Source organism: Phoenix dactylifera, chromosome 16 (genome assembly GCF_051530095.1).
Source record: "Phoenix dactylifera cultivar Ajwa chromosome 16, Ajwa_hap1_PhDact_Kaust_v1.1, whole genome shotgun sequence".
In the NCBI taxonomy this organism is placed as follows: Eukaryota; Viridiplantae; Streptophyta; class Magnoliopsida; order Arecales; family Arecaceae; genus Phoenix; species Phoenix dactylifera.
The window spans coordinates 21,014,027-21,033,801 of NC_143205.1; the positions used below are offsets into that span (position 1 = coordinate 21,014,027).

Below are 19,775 nucleotides of genomic sequence, written 5' to 3' on the forward strand. Positions count from 1 at the left end.
GTATTATTGTATTTCTTTCCTTGATGTTAAAAAAAGAAAGAATACATAAATCATATTCTTAAATAAAGATCAAATATAATTAGGTATATGTTGGAGATACAAGATCAAGATTGGATATATGGTGAAGCAATAGCTTGTCTAGGTAGGGAAAACAGATAGAACAAGTTATATAGTTTGCTGTTTAATCTAACTGATTTATTAAATAGGTCGAGCAAGTAGGTTGGGTTACTTGTTTATTAAATAAAAAAAGTTTAAATTTCAAATATGAGATTTTCTGATCCGACCCATATACATGAAGGCTTGTTCCCATTGCATCAAACTAACAAGTTGAACCCAGACTTGGCTCGTATATTGTTGGCTGATGCTCGCCGGATGTTGCTATGAATAAGACTCTGCAGGTGTCGAGTCTTATATCTTTCCATTCCTCTAGTAATGTTGTAGCTATCTATATGTTTAGAATTGCGTACTGATCTTCTTATTTTGTAACATTCTATTAACTGCTACTATCTGACTGTCTTGAGCTTTCACCAATAACAAAAAACAATAATAATAACACAAGAAGGCAAGCATACCCATCCAAATCATTATCCACACTCCATGCATGAAATCAACTACCTGCTTACCGTATCAACATCATTAGCTTATAGTGTTTTAATGCTTTGTGTTCTCCAAGCTCTGAAGTCTTGGTAACCAGAGTCCATGATAAAAGGAGGCCAGTGTTTTAGCTCGGACGAGCCCGAGAACTCGATTTGGTGAGTGCCGTGGGGTCGGTCACAGATGGGAGCCGATCGATACTTATTTCCTCGATCTTTTCTTACTCCCACGCAACCATCATGGACCATGTCCATGTGCTCGCGAGTAAAGGGCACGGCAAAAGGATGAGGCCATCATTGTCATGCATGATAGGATCTCTCTCTCTCTCTTTTTTGTCACTGGAGGGAGCACGGATTTTGAAACGCCGACTTACGTGACCCTAATAATTAGCGACGAGAAAGCTTGAGCAATAGTGATGCGTGAGAGAGTAAAGAAACCAAAGGTGGTCGAAGCTGATCGAAGGAGACACACGAACAGGATAAACAAAAAGCTGGAGGCCGGCGTCGGTTTAAGGGACCACGGTGCCAAACCGTTAGTGACTAGAGGCCAACGGATCTTTGATATATTTATAATCGTTGCAGAGTTCAGAGTTGCATGGGAAGGCATCATCTATATGAGGCGGGTGCTATAAATGAACTACATCCTTCTTGAGAAAGACTTGACCAAGATGATTAAGTAGATTTGGGATTAGGGACTCGACCGCTGGCTCTAGACTGCTGCTCCATGATATTTCCAGGCTCTTAGACGTGCATAGACTCTCTCGAGCTATATATATCTATAAGAGGACGAATAGCGCGACTGACTGGGTGGCCTCATTTATGGGTCACCATTCTGGAGGATTCATATGAGTAGACCATATGTCAGTGCCTTATCCTCTGCATTATATTCTCTTTTCTGATTTTATTGGCTGCACTCTCATCCGTTGCGTGTGAACTGTTGCTATACCAAAAAAAAAAAACTCTTCCAAGTAATATTACCATAGAAATGCTCATGCTTACAACTTGGAATGAATTAAATCATGGATTAGAAAATCTTAAACAAACTTAGGTGAAGAGGAAGTGCTCGTTCTCTTCCTTCCTTCCTTCCTTCAGTGGTATCTAGAAAAGAAATGCAGGGATTTCTAAGTTTGAAGCAAAATGTTCTCTCTCACTAGCTTTAGAAATTTCTGCTATCCAGGATGGATTGGGCTTCAATGCGGTGTCAAGGATAAGTATCTAAAAGACATTTTGTTATTTTAATCCTTGTTATCTTGAGATGTTCTTCTGATTTTTAGCCTTTGTATCTCGAATTTTATGATCTTAATGAAATTATAATGGGCCCTGCCTTGGTACCCCTTCTCTCTCAAAAAAAAAAAACCCGTAAAATCAAAAATATTTTCACTTAAAAATTAGCTTAAATCACAAAACAAAATTGGACCGCATAAGCACAATTTTTCAATCACCAAGGTCAGCATGCCTCTGAAAATTTTCTACAAAAAAGGATTAAAATCAGGCAAGCAATTGTAGTTTAACATGTTTGCATGGTGATGAATCAGTCCTCACTTCGTCAATGTCCATGAAGGTAAATATGCTTTTCATGACTAAGCTGACATGCAAAATAAATTTTTTTAGCAAAGATTCACTAATAACAAAGCCTAACTCAAAAGTTCATAAGAAGTGAATATAGAAGAGGATAAGCTTATCCGAATCGCTTTGTTTTTCAACTCCTCCCTACATTAAAAAACCAATAATACAACAAGCATGCAAGGAAGCATGTCTATTAGTTCATATAAATGAATAAAAAAAGGGAGCTGGATAAGATGGCGACCAACCTTCTTCTAGGTTGGTGAGGTCAATTTCTCACTCCATGGACCAGCCATGTATCTGATGCACATGATGCCGAACACTAATCTCGATGATAGGGGTCCTAACACCTAGATGCATCCTTTACTACTCTTTAAATATTACATGCATAAATGCTCCTCAACTAGTGTTACATTCATTTTCCCTTTTTTTTCTTATTAATAAATATGATTTTTGTACATAGTATGGAATCCAATGGAGTTATGGACATGGATAAAAGAAACATAGCCCAATTCAGCCCGGCCCAACTCAAGTATTAATAAATCAAAATTGTTAAAACAAAAGAGCTAGGGTTTCTCGGAATCTCCGTAACCACCGAATATCTTTTCAAAATTCGAATTCCCACCTACATCAAACACCCGTTACCCCACCGCCGCCAAGAAGCCGCTTTACCCCAAACGTCCGTCAAGAACCGTCACTCTCCCCCTTATATATAAGGCCCTCTTCTTCACTCCCCCACCTACTTCTCCCAGTCCCAGATCTCCGCCTCTCCTCTCGCCGCCATTGCCGACCTCCTCTCTTAGATCAGCAGATCTCTCCATCTCGGCCTTCCGTTCGTCCTCCGATCTGCTTCAGGATGAGGGAAATCCTCCACATCCAGGGCGGGCAGTGCGGTAACCAGATCGGGGCCAAGTTCTGGGAGGTGGTGTGCGCGGAGCACGGGATCGACGCCACTGGCCGATACCAAGGGGACTCCGATCTCCAGCTCGAGCGAGTCAATGTGTACTACAACGAGGCGAGTTGCGGCCGGTTCGTGCCCCGGGCGGTGCTGATGGATTTGGAGCCCGGGACCATGGACAGCGTCCGATCGGGCCCCTACGGGCAGATCTTCCGGCCGGACAACTTCGTCTTCGGCCAGTCCGGGGCCGGGAACAACTGGGCCAAGGGCCACTACACCGAGGGCGCCGAGCTCATCGATGCCGTCCTTGATGTGGTCCGGAAGGAGGCTGAGAACTGTGATTGCTTGCAGGGTGAGGTTTCTTGGATGTTTTTGATCGATATATCGTGGATCTTTTCTATTTTCTGGTATATTTTTGAGCTGCTGTTCTTTATTATTTTCCTGGTTAGGTTTTAGTTTATTTGTTTGCCTGAAGTTGATTATTTGGTCTCTGGTTACTTGTAGATCTAATGTTCCGTTTATCTTACTGTCATCTTTCTGCCAGATTATAATGTTCCTTGCTCGATCTGTTTTTCTCCCATGAATATTCTCTAAATCTTGAAGATTTTCTTGTTGGTGTTGTTCTTTAAATTCCTTGTTTCTGTTCAAATTCCTATGGAGCCGTCAAACATTTAAGGGTGCTTTTGGATATAATTGTATTTAGTGTCGAGTTACTTTACTAATGCTGCTAGGTTTTAGATTTTGTGGATTTTCTTCGTATATCATTCTTATTTCAAGTCCCAAGTTTTGTATCTGATTATTGATATCGAATACTTTAGAGTTTCGATCTACAAAGAAATTTCAGACCAATCTTATGTGCCGTTGTGTGTGTATGTGATATGATTGTGTGGTGTCTCCCAGTTTCCTAATTTATGTGTGTTGTTCTTTTATTCATGTGTTTAGAAAACCTCAAAGTGTTATATTTTTGTTTCTCTCATTTTCTTTAAGTAAATTGTGTTTCTTCTGGTGTTGTAAATCCGATCACTGTCATGAATTTACCTCAATTGGCAACTCTTAATCCACTTCTGAGGCTAGCTTTGGTTTAATTAGCGTCAGTTTGACTATGTTTTATGATAAGTCATGCGACCATAATGAAAATGTTTTGGAAGTTGCAAAGTCATTCTTTTTTTGACTGCAGAATCTCTTATCCTGAAAATATCTAGCTTATTTTTTCTTTCTTGTTGCACAAATGGCTGTTCTATTTTCCTATTTAATATCCAGAAATTTTATATATTTCAGGTCTTGATTGTCTCTGAGTGTCTGTTATCAAATTCAATGACTTTTAGCATGAAGTATACTAATATTGAAGATCTTTGGTGGCTGTCTTGTTTGTTTTTATATTTTAAGCACCTGCGTGCTTTTTTTTTTTCTTTTGCTTTTTTGTTGTAAGCGAAGGGAAAACATTTGCATATCAGTCAATTGGTTTTGTGGTTGTATGAAAGGAAAAATCTTATAATCTAATAATTTTGATGCTTCCATCATATGCAATGTGCGTTGACTTTGTAACAGGAGCTATTCTCAGAACTGTTCTCATGTTTTTAGACAGTAAAGCTCACAAATCAATCCCTTCCTAAGATATTCTTTATCTACAAGTTCCTGAATTAGTAGTTCCTTGTGTGTGGCAATGGTATTGGAAGTTACTTATGCTATGTTATATTTTGACCATCTTCACCAAAGCTGTATTTGTACTAGTGAATATTTTGTTATGCTCCTTTGCTTTTGTCATGTGGAGGTATAGCACATCTCCCCCCTTTCATCTAATCCTTGTTATGTGTTAAACTATGCTAACTGACCTCCATTCTGACAATGTTGTTACTGATCTGTTGAAAAACTGCTAATGTAACATTCTTCTGCTGTTCTCTTTTCTTTTTAGGGAAAAAGCCCTTCATGTGATTATGTTTCTTGTATGTCACATTGTATTTGTTTTTCGCTAATGTTTCATTCTATTTGATTTCCTTCAGGGTTTCAGGTCTGCCATTCATTGGGAGGTGGAACTGGTTCAGGCATGGGCACATTGCTCATATCTAAGATAAGAGAAGAGTATCCAGACCGCATGATGCTCACATTCTCTGTCTTCCCATCTCCAAAAGTTTCTGACACAGTTGTTGAGCCTTATAATGCCACACTGTCTGTCCATCAGTTGGTTGAAAATGCTGATGAGTGCATGGTCCTGGATAATGAGGCTCTCTATGACATCTGCTTCCGTACTCTCAAGCTTACCACCCCAAGTTGTAAGTATCTTTTAGCCGACCCTTCTTCATGCCTTGAGATTGCGATTATTTTGAGCTTCCTTTCAGTTTCTAACTGAGTTCACTGAACGTCAGTTGGCGATCTCAATCACCTTATCTCTGCTACCATGAGTGGCGTCACATGCTGCCTCCGTTTCCCGGGGCAGCTCAATTCTGACCTCAGGAAGCTTGCAGTAAACCTAGTTCCTTTCCCTCGTCTCCACTTCTTCATGGTGGGTTTTGCTCCCCTTACCTCTCGGGGATCCCAGCAGTACAGGGCCCTCACTGTTCCCGAGCTTACCCAGCAGATGTGGGATGCCAAGAACATGATGTGCGCTGCAGATCCTCGCCACGGACGCTACCTCACTGCATCTGCAATGTTCCGTGGTAAGATGAGCACCAAGGAGGTAGATGAGCAGATGATAAATGTCCAGAACAAGAATTCATCTTATTTTGTGGAGTGGATACCGAACAATGTCAAGTCCACAGTGTGTGACATCCCCCCAACCGGTTTGAAGATGGCATCAACGTTCATCGGAAATTCAACCTCAATCCAGGAAATGTTCCGCCGTGTTAGCGAGCAGTTTACTGCCATGTTCCGGAGGAAGGCTTTCTTGCATTGGTACACCGGAGAAGGGATGGATGAGATGGAGTTCACCGAGGCAGAGAGCAACATGAATGATTTGGTTTCAGAGTACCAGCAGTACCAGGATGCAACGGCTGATGAGGAGATTGACTATGAGGATGAAGAGGAAGGCGATTATGAGGAGGCTTGATCTCTCTCTTGTACGTGTCATGGTTTAATAGGATACTTTTTTCATTGAATGTTTGTTCTCTTCATGTACTTTGGGTTTTGTTGCTATGTTTGATCTTTTTAGACTGTTGTGTCTTTTGTTCGTGCAATTTCCAGCTGCACTCCCGTTTTAGGTTTGCTGAATTTCCTGGTTGAAAATCAAATTGCAGTTTTGGCATGTAAACAGTTGAGTTTACTGGATAGTTAGGACCTCAATGTTCTCTCGTGATGCTATTCTGTTTTATGGTAGGTCATCGTCTGTGCTGCTTTGTAATCATCTAATGGATGATTCTGTCATTCTACATATTTGACAATGTTAATGGTCTTTGTTGAAATGAACATTTAGGTGTTCTATGTTACATTCTACTCTGATATGGACTTCATACCTCAACATTTGGTTGGTTTCATGCTTACCGTGGAGATGCAATTCTGCGGTGGTTGCTTTTCAGTCTTCCAATTATGAACTGATGGTAAGAATTTTTCTCCATCTCAGCGTCACTAATTTCCATTGTTTCACCTTTTATTCATTATCTTCTGGAGGGTGATGATGCAGGTTTGGTTTTGATACTCTGTTCGTATATAACCTTCCAATTTTGATCCATACCTTGTAAATATATATCCTTGAATGCCATTGGGTCCTTGGCATCTACAATGAACAGTCATTTTTTAGCTCTTATTTTTTCTTTCTTCACTCAAAAAAAAAAAAACATGGTTGCATGATAAAAACGAACCCATGCATGCTTCCTCTTACTTGGTTTCTCGATATTTTTTTTTGATTACACTGGTGAAACAAATATACTGTTACTTCTGGGGAGCATCTGAGCTAGCTTTACTTGGGTTTTTGATTTAGCTGCTTCAGTCTAGTCGGTGAGGACGTGACATGTCGGAACCCGCTACGAGATGCGCCATTGTGGGCTCCGTAGTTGCGATTCGCTCCGGTGGTAAGGCTTTTCGGATGCAGTCATTAGTTCAATCCATTCCAATTGATTCCTTTTTAATTTTGTTGCTGGAAATTGGACCCGGGGGCCGCCGTGAAGCCGGAGAAGGAGGAGCTCCGCTGCTGTAGGAGGCGGGCGGCGGTGCGCCGGCTGGCTGCGTCCTCCGCCGCGGGGGGTGTGCAAGTCCTGCAAGGAAAACCGGGGGCCGGGCTCCCCGGCGCCGGCCCTTCGATGCCTAAGTCAGAGGGGGGCTTAACTTTGAAGAAGAGAGAGGGATTGTATGTGGAAGTCCGAAATAATCCCCTTGGGAGGAAGAGGCCTCCCCCCTCTTAGAGGGAGAAGCTCCCCTTTTATAGGGAGGGTGACCGGATTACCTGTGATGTGACTGGGCAAATTAATGGGTTACCGTCACTGTCAGGGAGCTGTCACGATTGATCGGACCCGTTGGGGTGGTTGAACCGCCAGCCGTGGTGGGCTTGGGGTCCGTAGATGACAAGTGCATTGATTGCTGAGTGAACCGGTGGTCAGAAAGAGCCGTACGCTTTGATGGTTCAGTGATCCGGAGATCATCTTGAGCCGTGTTCATTTAATGACTGAGTGCATTGGAGGCCTGAGGGGGTCTCATGCATTAATGATAGGGTGTGCCGAATGCCTGCGGAGATCTTGTGCCTTAATGACTTGGGGATGGTGGCAGATTGAAGTGGAGTCATATATTTAGTTGTCAGATCCTTTGGAGGGTTAGGCGGAGATTGGATATTTGGCTAAGGCATGGGCTCGGCGGGGTTGCCTTTCTGGTCGGCGCTCTCTGGTCTCGGCCTTCTGTGCTCGGCAGCCTTTTGTGCTCGGCCTGCTGTGCTCGGCAGCCTGCTGTGCTCGGCTCGCTGTGCTCGGCTCGGCCTATGAGCTCGATCACTTAGAAGAGCCCGATCACTTGATGAGCTTGAGAGCGGAAGAGCTCGATCACTTGGATGAGCCGAAGAGCCCGATCACTTGGATGAGCTCGATCTTGCTGACGGATTTGGGTGCTATAATTGCATTTGTGGGGTGGTCCATTTTACCACCAACACTACCCCCCGACTTCCGAGTTCGAGCTGCTTTTTGGCTTGGACAAAGGAAGTAGTCCAGTCGTCGATCATCCTGTAATATAGCCAAATATGTATAAAGATGTACGTGCCAAGTAGGGTGTACCTCTCATGCAGTTGGAGTTAAGTGCTCCAGGTTGACTCAGCGGCCTTCTTTGGCTTGTCGTAGGAGGCGTCGAATGGCGTGGAAAGGCGTCGAATGGCGTTGAATGTCGTCGAATGGCGTCGAAATGTCGTCGAATGGCGTCGAAGTGTCGTCGAATGGCGTCGAAGTGTCGTCGAATGGCGTCGAATGGCGTCGAATGTCGTCGAATGGCGTCGAATGGCGTCGAATGGCGTCGAATCGGCGTCCCGAGCTTAGCTAGAGCATCATTGGAGACGCATACAGGAGACGGACCTCGTCCGTTGGCGATCGTGCGCCCTATTCGGGGCGACGTTGGTCGTTTTTTGGATTCTCCGACCTGGAAATAGATAAAATATTGAAATTATTTGAAGCCAAAGTGGCGTTCTGTACCTTTTGGAGATATTTTAATGGCTTCCGAGCTTCGAAGTCCCTTAAGACTTAGCTTGGCACTAGCTTTCTTTGGCTCGATTTTCTGGGGGAGGTGTTCTGCATTCGGGCTTCGGAGCTTGGCAGCCTTCTGAGCTCGGCGGCCTTCTGGACCATGAAAAGATTTAGCTTCATAGTACTTTCTTGGGGTAGAATCTCCTATGAATCTAGCCAGAGGAGCACTCATCCTTTGGAAGGCATACAAAATAAGGTATCAGCCGAGCTTTCATGATGTACTAAAATCCTTTTTTTAAAACCTTGCAATGATGAGGGAAATAGCTACAGCGTCGTCATAAAGAGGGCTCAACACCCTTTTGGTCTTCATCAGAAAAGGAGATGTGACTTTCACAGAGCACGGATGCTTTGAGGAAGCTCTTTTCTCCGAGCTCGGAGCTTCTGGTACCTCTAGTTGCCCGCCCTCTGATGGTATTGATGATGCCCGTGAGAGGTCAGTGGTCATTCTGCTCCTTATGAGGCACTGGATTTTGTTCCTCGGGCTCTCTCCTGTAGGCATGATCACGGACAAAATAACTCAACCGACCTCGGCGGACAAGTGCCTCGATCTCATCACGAAGCTCGTAGCAATCCTCCGTATCATGGCCGCGATCTCGATGGAAGCGGCAGTACTTTTCGAGTGCTTCCGCGACTCTGTCGGACGCATTCTCAATGGAGGTCGGAGGTAGCCCCGACCCTCAATCTCCATGAGGATTTCTGCTCGGGTGGATGTGAGAGGAGTGTACGTCTGGAATTTTTGGAGGGGAGACCCCGGGCGAGCTAGGCTCTTGGGCCAAGGAGGCTCTTTCTCATGCCAGGGGAATCTGCTACTTGGTTGGGAGTGCTCCTGGTGCTTCTTCTGCATCTTGGCAGGTCGTTCGGCTTCCTCCCGCCGAGAGGCCATGGCTTCCTCAGCCTTGGCGTACTTGCGAGCTCGGGTCAACATTTCGGTGAGGTCCGCAGGGAAGTTCTTCTCGATAGAGAAGAGGAACCTGTAAGACCGGGCTCCAGTCTTTAGTGCCGACATGGCGATTGACTGGTCCAGCTCCCGGACTTTCCATATTGCGGCAGTAAACCGATCCAAGTACTCCTTGAAGGACTCTCCCTCCTCTTGTTTGATGTCAAGGAGGGAGTCCGACGTCCGCCGCTGAGGCTGGCTAGCGGCAAAATTACTGACAAACTGCCTGCCGAGCTGCTCAAAGGAGGAGACAGTACTCGGCTTCAACCCGGTGAACCAAAGCCGGGCCGGTCCTCGGAGCGTTGCTGGAAAGGCTTTGCACATCTTGGCCTCCGAGGCTTCTTGTAGGGCCATTAAGGCCCGATAACTTTCCAGGTGGTCAAGGGGGTCGGCCCTGCCGTTGTAAGGCTCCACCTGGGGCATCTTGAACCGCGGCGGGACTGGTTCGTCATCAATTTGCTGGGAGAAGGGGGACTTTGTGGTGAACTCAAAGTCACCATCACGTCCCGGTTTCCTTCCATGGAGTGCCTGGATCTGGCGCTCCAGCTCCTCGACCTTCTTGTCGAGTTCATCATTCTGGGGGATCGCTACAGCGGTTCCTCCGGGTGCAGGTTGCCCTGGAACCGACTCGGCTTCTGAAGGCTGTGGCCAGCCTCCGTGATCTCTGACTGGGTGCTCTCTCCAGAGGGAGGCCTGGACTTGAGAGTCCTGACCTCGAAGAGGAAGCCCGCTTATAGGGGGCTCCAGTTGAACTGGAGCCGGGGGAGGCGGTGCTGCTGGAATGCCCCTGGGTTGCAAGCTTTGGACGGCGGTAGCCAACGCCTGCACTTGCTGCACCAGGGCATCAAATTGTTCCGGTTGAACTTGAGGTGCTGGCTCAACCGGGGGTGGTGAGTTCCGAGCGGAACATTCTGGGCTTGGTGGAGGACGTCGAGAGGCGTTGGAAGCCCCTTTGCTTCTTAGCTTCATGGTAGCGAACTCGGGCCCTTCCTCTAGCGCCAACTGTTGCTGGAAATTGGACCCGGGGGCCGCCGTGAAGCCGGGGAAGGAGGAGCTCCGCTGCTGTAGGAGGCGGGCGGCGGTGCGCCGGCTGGCTGCGTCCTCCGCCGCGGGGGGTGTGCAAGTCCTGCAAGGAAAACCGGTGGCCGGACTCCCCGGCGCCGGCCCTCCGATGCCTAAGTCAGAGGGGGGCTTAACTTTGAAGAAGAGAGAGGGATTGTATGTGGAAGTCCGAAATAATCCCCTTGGGAGGAAGAGGCCTCCCCCCTCTTAGAGGGAGAAGCTCCCCTTTTATAGGGAGGGTGACCGGATTACCTGTGATGTGTCTGGGCAAATTAATGGGTTACCGTCACTGTCAGGGAGCTGTCACGATTGATCGGACCCGTTGGGGTGGTTGAACCGCCGGCCGTGGTGGGCCTGGGGTCCGTAGATGACAAGTGCATTGATTGCTGAGTGAACCGGTGGTCAGAAAGAGCCGTACGCTTTGATGGTTCAGTGATCCGAAGATCATCTTGAGCCGTGTTCATTTAATGACTGAGTGCATTGGAGGCCTGAGGGGGTCTCATGCATTAATGATAGGGTGTGCCGAATGCCTGCGGAGATCTTGTGCCTTAATGACTTGGGGATGGTGGCAGATTGAAGTGGAGTCATATATTTAGTTGTCAGATCCTTTGGAGGGTTAGGCGGAGATTGGATATTTGGCTAAGGCATGGGCTCGGCGGGGTTGCCTTTCTGGTCGGCGCTCTCTGGTCTCGGCCTTCTGTGCTCGGCCTTCTGTGCTCGGCAGCCTTTTGTGCTCGGCCTGCTGTGCTCGGCAGCCTGCTGTGCTCGGCTCGCTGTGCTCGGCAGCCTGCTGTGCTCGGCTCGCTGTGCTCGGCAGCCTGCTGTGCTCGGCTCGCTGTGCTCGGCTCGGCCTATGAGCTCGATCACTTAGAAGAGCCCGATCACTTGATGAGCTTGAGAGCGGAAGAGCTCGATCACTTGGATGAGCCGAAGAGCCCGATCACTTGGATGAGCTCGATCTTGCTGACGGATTTGGGTGCTATAATTGCATTTGTGGGGTGGTCCATTTTACCACCAACAAATTTCATCGTGCATAAACTAAGCATCAGTTGCAGTCGTAGGGTGGTGTTTAATATCTTACAAAGCACATGGGATGCCGTGGTCCGATCAGCTGGCTTCTAGGTCATAGGTTGTTTTATAGTTATGTAACATGACATGTATTGGAATATTTATGGCAATACATCCATGGGCATCACCCATTATGAAGGGAAAAAATAAAGAGAATTGTTTAATGTGGTTATGTCAGTGTTCGTCGTAGTATGGAGGGTTTCATTTGTGGGAAATTATAAAAGAGCACGCAAGCTTGCTTCCATTTTTCAACCACCATATATTTGAGGCATAAGTGATCTTGATCTTGCTATGCCCATCACGGAACGTTCACCTTTTGGTACATGGTATAATATTCGGTTCCTGCTAGAGAGCCCCTACCATTTGGAATTTGCTTCTTCGGGAAACTTGATGAAGCAGTCCGGACATAAGTTTATTTTCCACCCAATCAAGCTGAAACACATTTGAGACATCCAAATTTAGTTGGACTGCTCCAAGCTGGGTTTGAAACATATATTCAGTTTGTTTTCTCACTCTCTTCTTTCCCCTTTTCTTCTTTTAGAAATGTGCATAATTCCATGCGAATTTTTTGAGAAGTTACCACTTAGAAAAGTAGCATGGATCTCAGGTCATCCAAGAATATGCCTTATAAGTTATAATATAGGTTTAGATTTTTTTTTATTGTTTAGTAAATCAGATGAATTAATCAATATGGATATGGATACATTCATAAAAAAATGAAAAATAAAATATTTAAAAATTGAATAGAAAGATTTGTCAAAGAATCCTAGAATATAGTCCTTGCCATAAGGTTTAGATTTTTTTTTTTTTGGTACAACAGCAGCTCACACGTTACTGTGTGAGTGCAGTTAACAAAATCGAAAAAAGAGATCACACAAGGAATTAGGCATGGACACGTGATTCGTCCAAATAAAACTTCCATAATGGTGAGCTGCAAAGGAGGCAACCCAGTTAGTAGCATCGTTCGCCTCCCTGTAGACATGTGTGGCCTGATAGGAGCCACATTCTCCTAAGAGTTTGCAGATATCGTGGAGCAGTGGGCCAGCGGCCTATCACTAGCAACATATCCCTGACCCAAATCCACTCGATCATCATAGCTGAGTCTCCTTCGAAAAACATGCGATTTACACCCAGCACAAGTCTCGCATAGGTAACGCCCTCTAATGCAGCTTTGAGCTCGGCGCTGACGATAGACGTGTCGAAGATCCGCCGATCTTCTGCCGCCACCAATCTGGCGTCGTGGTCTCTAATGACAAATCCTACACTTCAACTGCTCCCTTTCTCGCCAACACTACCATCAAAATTCATCTTGAGAAAATTAGAGGTGGGGACTCTCAGGAAACAAATACGTAGTACCAATAACCTCCGCTGCATGAAGTAGAGCTCTGTTCGTCACCACCTTCGGATGTGCACTACCGTCCTCGAAGATTCAAGTATTTTTATCTAGCCAGTAGTGGTAGGCTAGATAGAGAGTACTAATCCTTCGCTCTTCAAAGCCAGCCCCGCAAAGAAGCCTTCAGGAAACATAGGAATGCCCAGGTCTTTAGATCTGTAGGGGCTCCGGAACAAGTGCGAGCAACCTGGAACATGAAATATGGCCGGCCAATCCCCACAAAGCGCGTTTCGTGTATGCACGGAATGCATCATCTTGACGAGCGGATGAAGAAGGACCCTCTCTTGTGGTAGTGTCCATGTTGGCTTGGAATTCTAGAACCTTGTCCCTTCCTCCCTCTAGGCTTATAATTTTTAATCGAATTGTGAAGCGTTTCATTGCGCTCGTTTTCGATTTGTGGATCCTTATGCGTGCTGCTCCACGGTTGGACTAGTCCACCAGCCGAGAGGTGGCTCCCTCTAGGCTACCTTTTAGGGCTCATTTGGTTCGCGGGAAGCATTTTTCCTTTTAGGAATATAATTCATAGGAAACAAATTCCTAATAAGAGGATGCCTAGGAAAGTACTTTTGACATGTTTCGTTGACCATGAGAAAGTGACAAATTTCCAAAGTGCTTATGTTTGGTTGGCCATCCATTTTCCTGAAAAAGTTATATATAATTCCTATTATGCCCTTAATAAAAATTAAATCTTTAATGCCTCTTTAATGCTTCTTTAATGCTGAAGGGCCTTTTTGGAAAAAAATAAAAATAGAGTGATTTCCACCTCATGGAAAAGACTTTTCCATAAAATATGGAATCATATTTCCAAGCGAATACAACTTTTCCATCTCTCTTCTTTGAAAATTCCAACCAAACAAAAGGCATCTTATTACTTTTTTATTGACCATACTTTTTCCTCTTTTTTTCCCGCGAACCAAACGAGCCCTTTAACTCAATAGGTATGACTCAGGTAGTGCCCGGTATTACCTTGCTAATCGGTACTTCTATGCAAATGGTTTGATGTTTATGTGTGCGTCCGAGGAGCCTATTGAGCTGAACTCACTTGAGACCATTTGACGGTCACGGATCCTTGAATCCACATCCAGAGTCATATAACATGCGGCTGTTGATGTCATGCTCATATATCTTGATGCAGATCCAATTGACTCGTCTTTTATTTTTTTTTTTATTTGGGGGTGGGGGATAAAGAAGAATATGCTTTCAAAATTCTGCGAATCCTCCGCGCTTGGCGTTTGCGTGCCGACGGATGCGACAGGATCGAGAATATTTCCTTCGCTTACTCCACCGGTTGTGAGCTGCGGGGAGGTCGGGCATGACGAGGGTTTGTCGGATCCTCACGAAAAACAAGACAAAGACCTTTGAACCATGGGCTGCCACTACTGAGGGCACGGTTAGATGACGAGGCCTTGGTCGCATAACATGTCATGAGGGAAAAAAAAATAATAGAGAAGAGGAAGAAAAAGCTACCAGCTTCGCCAGACTGGGGATCACTCTTAAGCAAATTTATCCAGAATATGGATATGGATTGACTCAAGTCTTGCGGCTCTGTCTCACTGAATCCATTCTTCTTTTAATGGATAAATTAGCTCTCCTACGATCTCTGTTTTTTATATTCGTAGAAAGTATCCGGCCTCTACAATTTAATCGATGCTCGTACATTTCGAATTCGAAATCATTTTGTTGGAAGTAACTCGGTGCAATATCACTATCTACTTACTGGATGGACAAATATGACCAATTCCTCAGCCAAAACTTTAATTACGGTACTCTTTTTAATGTTATCATTAAGCAACACTATTTGGGGTCAGAAACCAGAACCAACCTGTCCCAGAATTTCTGGCCAGGACGAGAGCGTTCTTCCACAGGTCCCCTGTATTCCACCACCAAGCCAAGCTTTAAAACGACTCGGCATCCTCCAATCAAATAATTGCACCGCATTTGCCGTGCATGTGACCACCTTCTTAATAAGGCGGGAGGATCGAGAGTAACATGGATTGTTGGAAAAAAGTTGCCACCTAGGTGGATCGTTCATTAAGGTCAGATAGTATGATGATGATGGTTTGAAGAAAAGAGAGATCAGAAATATTATTGGGGATTGAAATTATAATATTGCTTGCATTTCTCGATGCATAATCTAAAATCCATTTGTCGTTATGAGTGAGAAAATAGTTAAATTTTTTAGTAAATTTGATAAATTGAATCATATGAGAGCCGGCAAACAAAATATTATAGCTTTTAGGCAACTACTTTTTTTTTCAGGAAAAAAAAAAAACGAGAGACCCACTGCCAAATCTTTAAAAAACAAGTTCATGAAAACCCCTCTAAACACTGTTTTCGTGCTTGTTTTTAACTTTCATCAGCAGCATTTTCATCAATTTGAGTCGCTACAACGCGTCGTAAACTCTGTTTTCTTCTCTTTTATTTTCCCTTTTTTTTGGTTCAAAAAAAGCTGCTTAATTTTTACGCTCCAACCTTCGGAGCTTCAGCCAGCGCCAGGAAATGCTCGGCCACTATCCGCCGCTGGATCTTCCCCGTCGCCGTCTTCGGCAGCGAATCCGTTATAAACACCTTCTTCGGCGCCTTAAACGCCGCCAGATTCTTTCGGCAATACCTCGAAACCTCCTCCTCCTCCAATTTCGCCCCTTCCCTCAGGATCACCGCACAATTTATCTGAACAAGTAATCAACAACCACGATAATTTTTTAACGGCCCAGATTTATTTACTAAAAGCCAAACGGCACATGCGTCCAACTTTCACTTACCTCTTCGCCGTATTTATCGTCCGGCACGCCAAACGCCACCGCCTGCGCCACGTCCGGATGCGACAACAACACCGCGTCCACCTCTATCGGCGATATCTTCTCTCCTGCCACATTCCCCCCGAAACCGATACCATCAGACGGCTGTTATTAAATAAACTCATTGCGGAATTTGCACGATATCTAAAGTTACCTCCACGGTTGATGAGCTCTTTAATCCGACCGACGAGATGGAGGAATCCGTCGGAGTCCATGAATCCGACGTCTCCTGTGTGGAACCATTCGAATTTAAAGGCGGATTCGTTAGCCTCCGGGTTGTTCTTGTAGCCCTTGGTGACGTTGGACCCACGGATGCAGACTTCCCCCGGCACGTGCGCCGGCTGGCGAGCCCCCTTCTCGTCCAGCACCGCCATCTCCTGCCCAACCGGCCGGCCCACCGAACCGGGTTTATGCGGCCCGTCCTCCGGCAGCGGGTTCGACGACATCAGATGCGACGCCTCCGTCATCGCGTACGCCTCCAAGACCGGCGCCCCGAACGCCTCCTCGAGCCGGGAGAGGATCGACGGGGCCAGCGACGCGCTGCAGCTGCGGATGAACCGGAGTTTGGGGTAGTCCGGTTCGGGCCGTGTGGAATGGCGGTCGAGGAGGATCTGGTGGATGGTGGGGACGGCGGTGTACCAGGTCGCGGCGGAGGCGCGCATGTCGGACCAGAAGGTGGAGGCCGAGAAGCGGCCGGAGGCGGGGAGGGTGACGGCGGCGCCGGAGGCCAGGGAGCTGAGGAGGCCGGCGAGGAGGCCGTGGACGTGGAAAAGGGGGAGGACGATCACGGTCGAGTCGGTCTCGGTGAGCCGGTACACGGACCGGATGTTGTTGACCGAGGCGGCCAGGTTAAGCTGGGTCAGCGGCACTCCTTTAGGCCGGCTCGTGGTGCCGGAGGTGTGGAGGAACAGCGCGACGTCGGCCGGCTCGTTGATGATCGCCGAGACCGAGTCGGCGATCGAGTCGGGCCTGCGGGGAAGCGAGATCTGGCCCGGGCCGGCGGGGTCCGGGAGGGCGGCGGTGGCGTGGGGGATCTGGAGTTTCGCCGCGGCGGCCTCCGCGGCGGCGTTCCCCTCCGAATTCGTTATCAAAACCTTCGACTCGGAATCGGAGAGATAGAATTCGAACTCTTCCTGGGTGTACGCCGAGTTGAGCGGCGCGGCCACGGCGCGGGCGCGGATTACAGCGAGGAACATGATCACGAACTGCACGGATATCGAAGCAAAATGCTGTCATTCCGATCGCAATTAGATTGTAGAGAAGACAAGGCAAGAGATATAGATCCAGACCTCGACGGTGTTGGGGAAGGTGAGGGCGACGACGTCGGAGGGGCGGACGCCGGAGGAGACGAGATAGGCAGCGGCGGAGTCGATGAGGTCGCGGAGGCGGGCGTGGGTGATCTCGAGCTTGCCGGGGACGGAGAGGGCTCGCCTGGAGTGGAATTCTCCGGCGGCCTTCGCGAGAAGTCCGGTGAGTGCTATCCCCTCCATTCTGCTACCTTCTCTACCTCTCTTCCAATATCTTCTCCCAGATAAAATTTTTTTTTTTTGGACGACGATGACAAAAATGGAGTGGAGGAAGAGATGAGGCGTCTGGTGTATTTAAAGGAAAATGGAATGGACAGAGGCGGTCGTGGGCCGTCGTCGGATGGAGGGACACGGGGAGGTGATGACAGGTGTCGGTTTGGAGGTTTTTCTAAGTAGCTATATTTCTTAATAAAAAAAGGGTGATGCTTAGGCAGTTGGACTTGGGACGACGAATGCTTTCTTTGACACGTGCGATGATTCTCCTTCACGTGAATACCGACATTGGAGTGGTAGCGCAACCCCGCCCCTGGATCACAAATCTGTAAACCGAGATAGACCTGGTTCACTGGGAAATTGGGTCAACTGTAGAACTTTTGTTTCGCATGTTCCGGTTCTTAAGTCTTAGGGGAAGTTCGTGGGGAAGTGCTAATTTACTCCAAATATTGGGTACTCGGTGGATTGTCACGAGTTACGGCCTGACCCAGTTCTGCCTGTTCAATGTTTAAACTCGGACAATTTAAGGAGCCAAAATAAAAAAAAATTGCTGAGGATTGGATGGAATCGTATGCGACCAACCACTCAAAATTATTTTATAGGTAAGAAAAAGGGAGTTCCCCATTGTGCTTGAAGAGCTTCTATTTTTCGATTTCTTTAGTTGTTCCGTATCCGTAGCGCATGATACATTCAGTTTAGCAAAAAAAAAAAAAAAAATATCGTAAAATTTTAACATATATTTGATAACCAAAATAAAAAAATATTTTTTGTATGATAAAATAACAATAAAAAATATTGCATAGAAAAATATAATACAATATAATATTACCTATTATTACATATTAAATTATTATTATAATATATAATATTAGGATAATATATTCTAATATAATATTGAATACTATAACATATTAATATAACATAATATCATATGATAAGGTATAATAATATATTATTAATAGAACAATACTACTACAATGTAATATAATATTATAATATAATAGATAATATTTTATTATAGCATAATAATATTATATCAATATTAAATATTACTATATTAGATTGATTTTTGTAATATAATAGTATTATATTATATTATCATATATGTTTATATTATAATAATATAACATTATTATAATATAATCATGTAATAGAATATGATATAATGTAACATAATCTAATATATTATCTTGTTATATTATTAATAGTATATTATTATGATAAAATATATTATATTATGTATTAATATAATAATAATAATATATTATTATAATATAATATAATGTAATGTAATACTTTATTGATTTATTAATATATTATATTGTATTATTTATATTATATTATACTTATAGTATAATAATATATTTTGATATGATATGATATAATATAAAATGTAATCATGAGATTTGTTGGTGACATTTTAGTCATAATGAACATTTCAGTAAAATTAAAATGGCTTTCCAATATTAATTAGAAAATAGCTTCTGGGAGAAGTTTCAAAATAATTTGTTTTTTCAAAATAGATACAGTTTTTTTTAACAAAAACTAAAATATTTTTTTTTTGTTTCTTATCAAATATTACTGTACTGTCTAAAAATTTTTTTGGAGGGGTCCCACCAAAATCTTTTAATCAAATCCTTGTGGGCCCTCATATCGGGTCAAAAGTAGCTTATGGGAGCATGATTCGGTCCAAAGGCGGCCGAGTTGCTTGAAGTGACTATTCTCGTGCCTTATTGTCCTTGCATTAATTAATTAGTGTTCGTGTCACTGAACAAGATGTATGCGTCTATGCGTATGCTTATACGTAGAGCTAAACATTCCTCCGAGTAATAAGACAATACCAACCAAGTGGAGCTAGCTAGCTGACTTAAAAGATAATCCTTTGTGGAAGCTTTTAGCTGTTCTCTTGATACAATAAGATAGATTTGCACTGTGTATTAGTTTCACATATTACTAGTACTATATGGACTTTATTAACTTAAACATTAAGTAAAAGAAAGTTTTTTATTTCATTTGAAAAAAAACTTTCTGATTAAAAAAAAAAAATATTGTAAAATTTAGACCTTTTTAATTGATGTCTATGATACTTGTAGGAAGTATTCTTAGATAGATCGGTAAATTGGATAGTCGTATGCATTGTGAATATCAGTGAATACTATTGTTAATTTGCAAGATGTAATTCACATTCGTATTTATCTTATACAAAATTAATTTACGGCATCAAGAGAAAAAACATGTTGACTCTTTTTTATGAGATCTAACCTTGATCGACTGGAATGATTTTTCTTATCTAGCTGC

The 19,775-nt window shown here is 44.6% G+C and overlaps 2 protein-coding genes across 2 annotated transcripts; one reads left to right on the forward strand and one right to left on the reverse strand.

Moving 5' to 3' along the window:
- Positions 1-2,788: 2,788 nt before the first annotated feature.
- Positions 2,789-6,473, forward strand: LOC103719416 (tubulin beta-2 chain). The gene is made up of 3 exons (XM_008808652.6): positions 2,789-3,406; positions 5,055-5,324; positions 5,418-6,473. The coding sequence occupies exons 1-3, from the start codon at positions 3,013-3,015 to the stop codon at positions 6,095-6,097; spliced, it is 1,344 nt and encodes a 447-aa protein (XP_008806874.1). The 5' UTR covers positions 2,789-3,012; the 3' UTR covers positions 6,098-6,473.
- Positions 6,474-15,364: 8,891 nt separating this feature from the next.
- AAE3 (AMP-dependent synthetase and ligase family protein) lies at positions 15,365-17,546 on the reverse strand. Its single transcript, XM_008808653.6, has 4 exons — positions 17,247-17,546; positions 16,112-17,162; positions 15,922-16,025; positions 15,365-15,829 (listed from the first exon to the last, which is right to left on the reverse strand). Exons 1-4 carry the CDS (start codon positions 17,445-17,447, stop codon positions 15,620-15,622), a joined length of 1,566 nt encoding a protein of 521 aa, XP_008806875.2. The 5' UTR covers positions 17,448-17,546; the 3' UTR covers positions 15,365-15,619.
- Between the last annotated feature and the right edge of the window lie 2,229 nt (positions 17,547-19,775).

Bases quoted from the DNA above. Each gene is read 5' to 3' on its own strand.
- AAE3 (XM_008808653.6), bottom strand. From the start codon at position 17,447: ATGGAGGGGATAGCACTCACCGGACTTCTCGCGAAGGCCGCCGGAGAA. The intron at 16,026-16,111 runs GTAACTTTAGAT...GGAATGTGGCAG, and splicing joins AGAGCTCATCAACCGTGGAG to GAGAGAAGATATCGCCGATA. The intron at 15,830-15,921 runs GTAAGTGAAAGT...TTACTTGTTCAG, and splicing joins ACGATAAATACGGCGAAGAG to ATAAATTGTGCGGTGATCCT.
- LOC103719416 (XM_008808652.6), top strand. From the start codon at position 3,013: ATGAGGGAAATCCTCCACATCCAGGGCGGGCAGTGCGGTAACCAGATC. The intron at 3,407-5,054 runs GTGAGGTTTCTT...GATTTCCTTCAG, and splicing joins GAACTGTGATTGCTTGCAGG to GGTTTCAGGTCTGCCATTCA. The intron at 5,325-5,417 runs GTAAGTATCTTT...ACTGAACGTCAG, and splicing joins CAAGCTTACCACCCCAAGTT to TTGGCGATCTCAATCACCTT.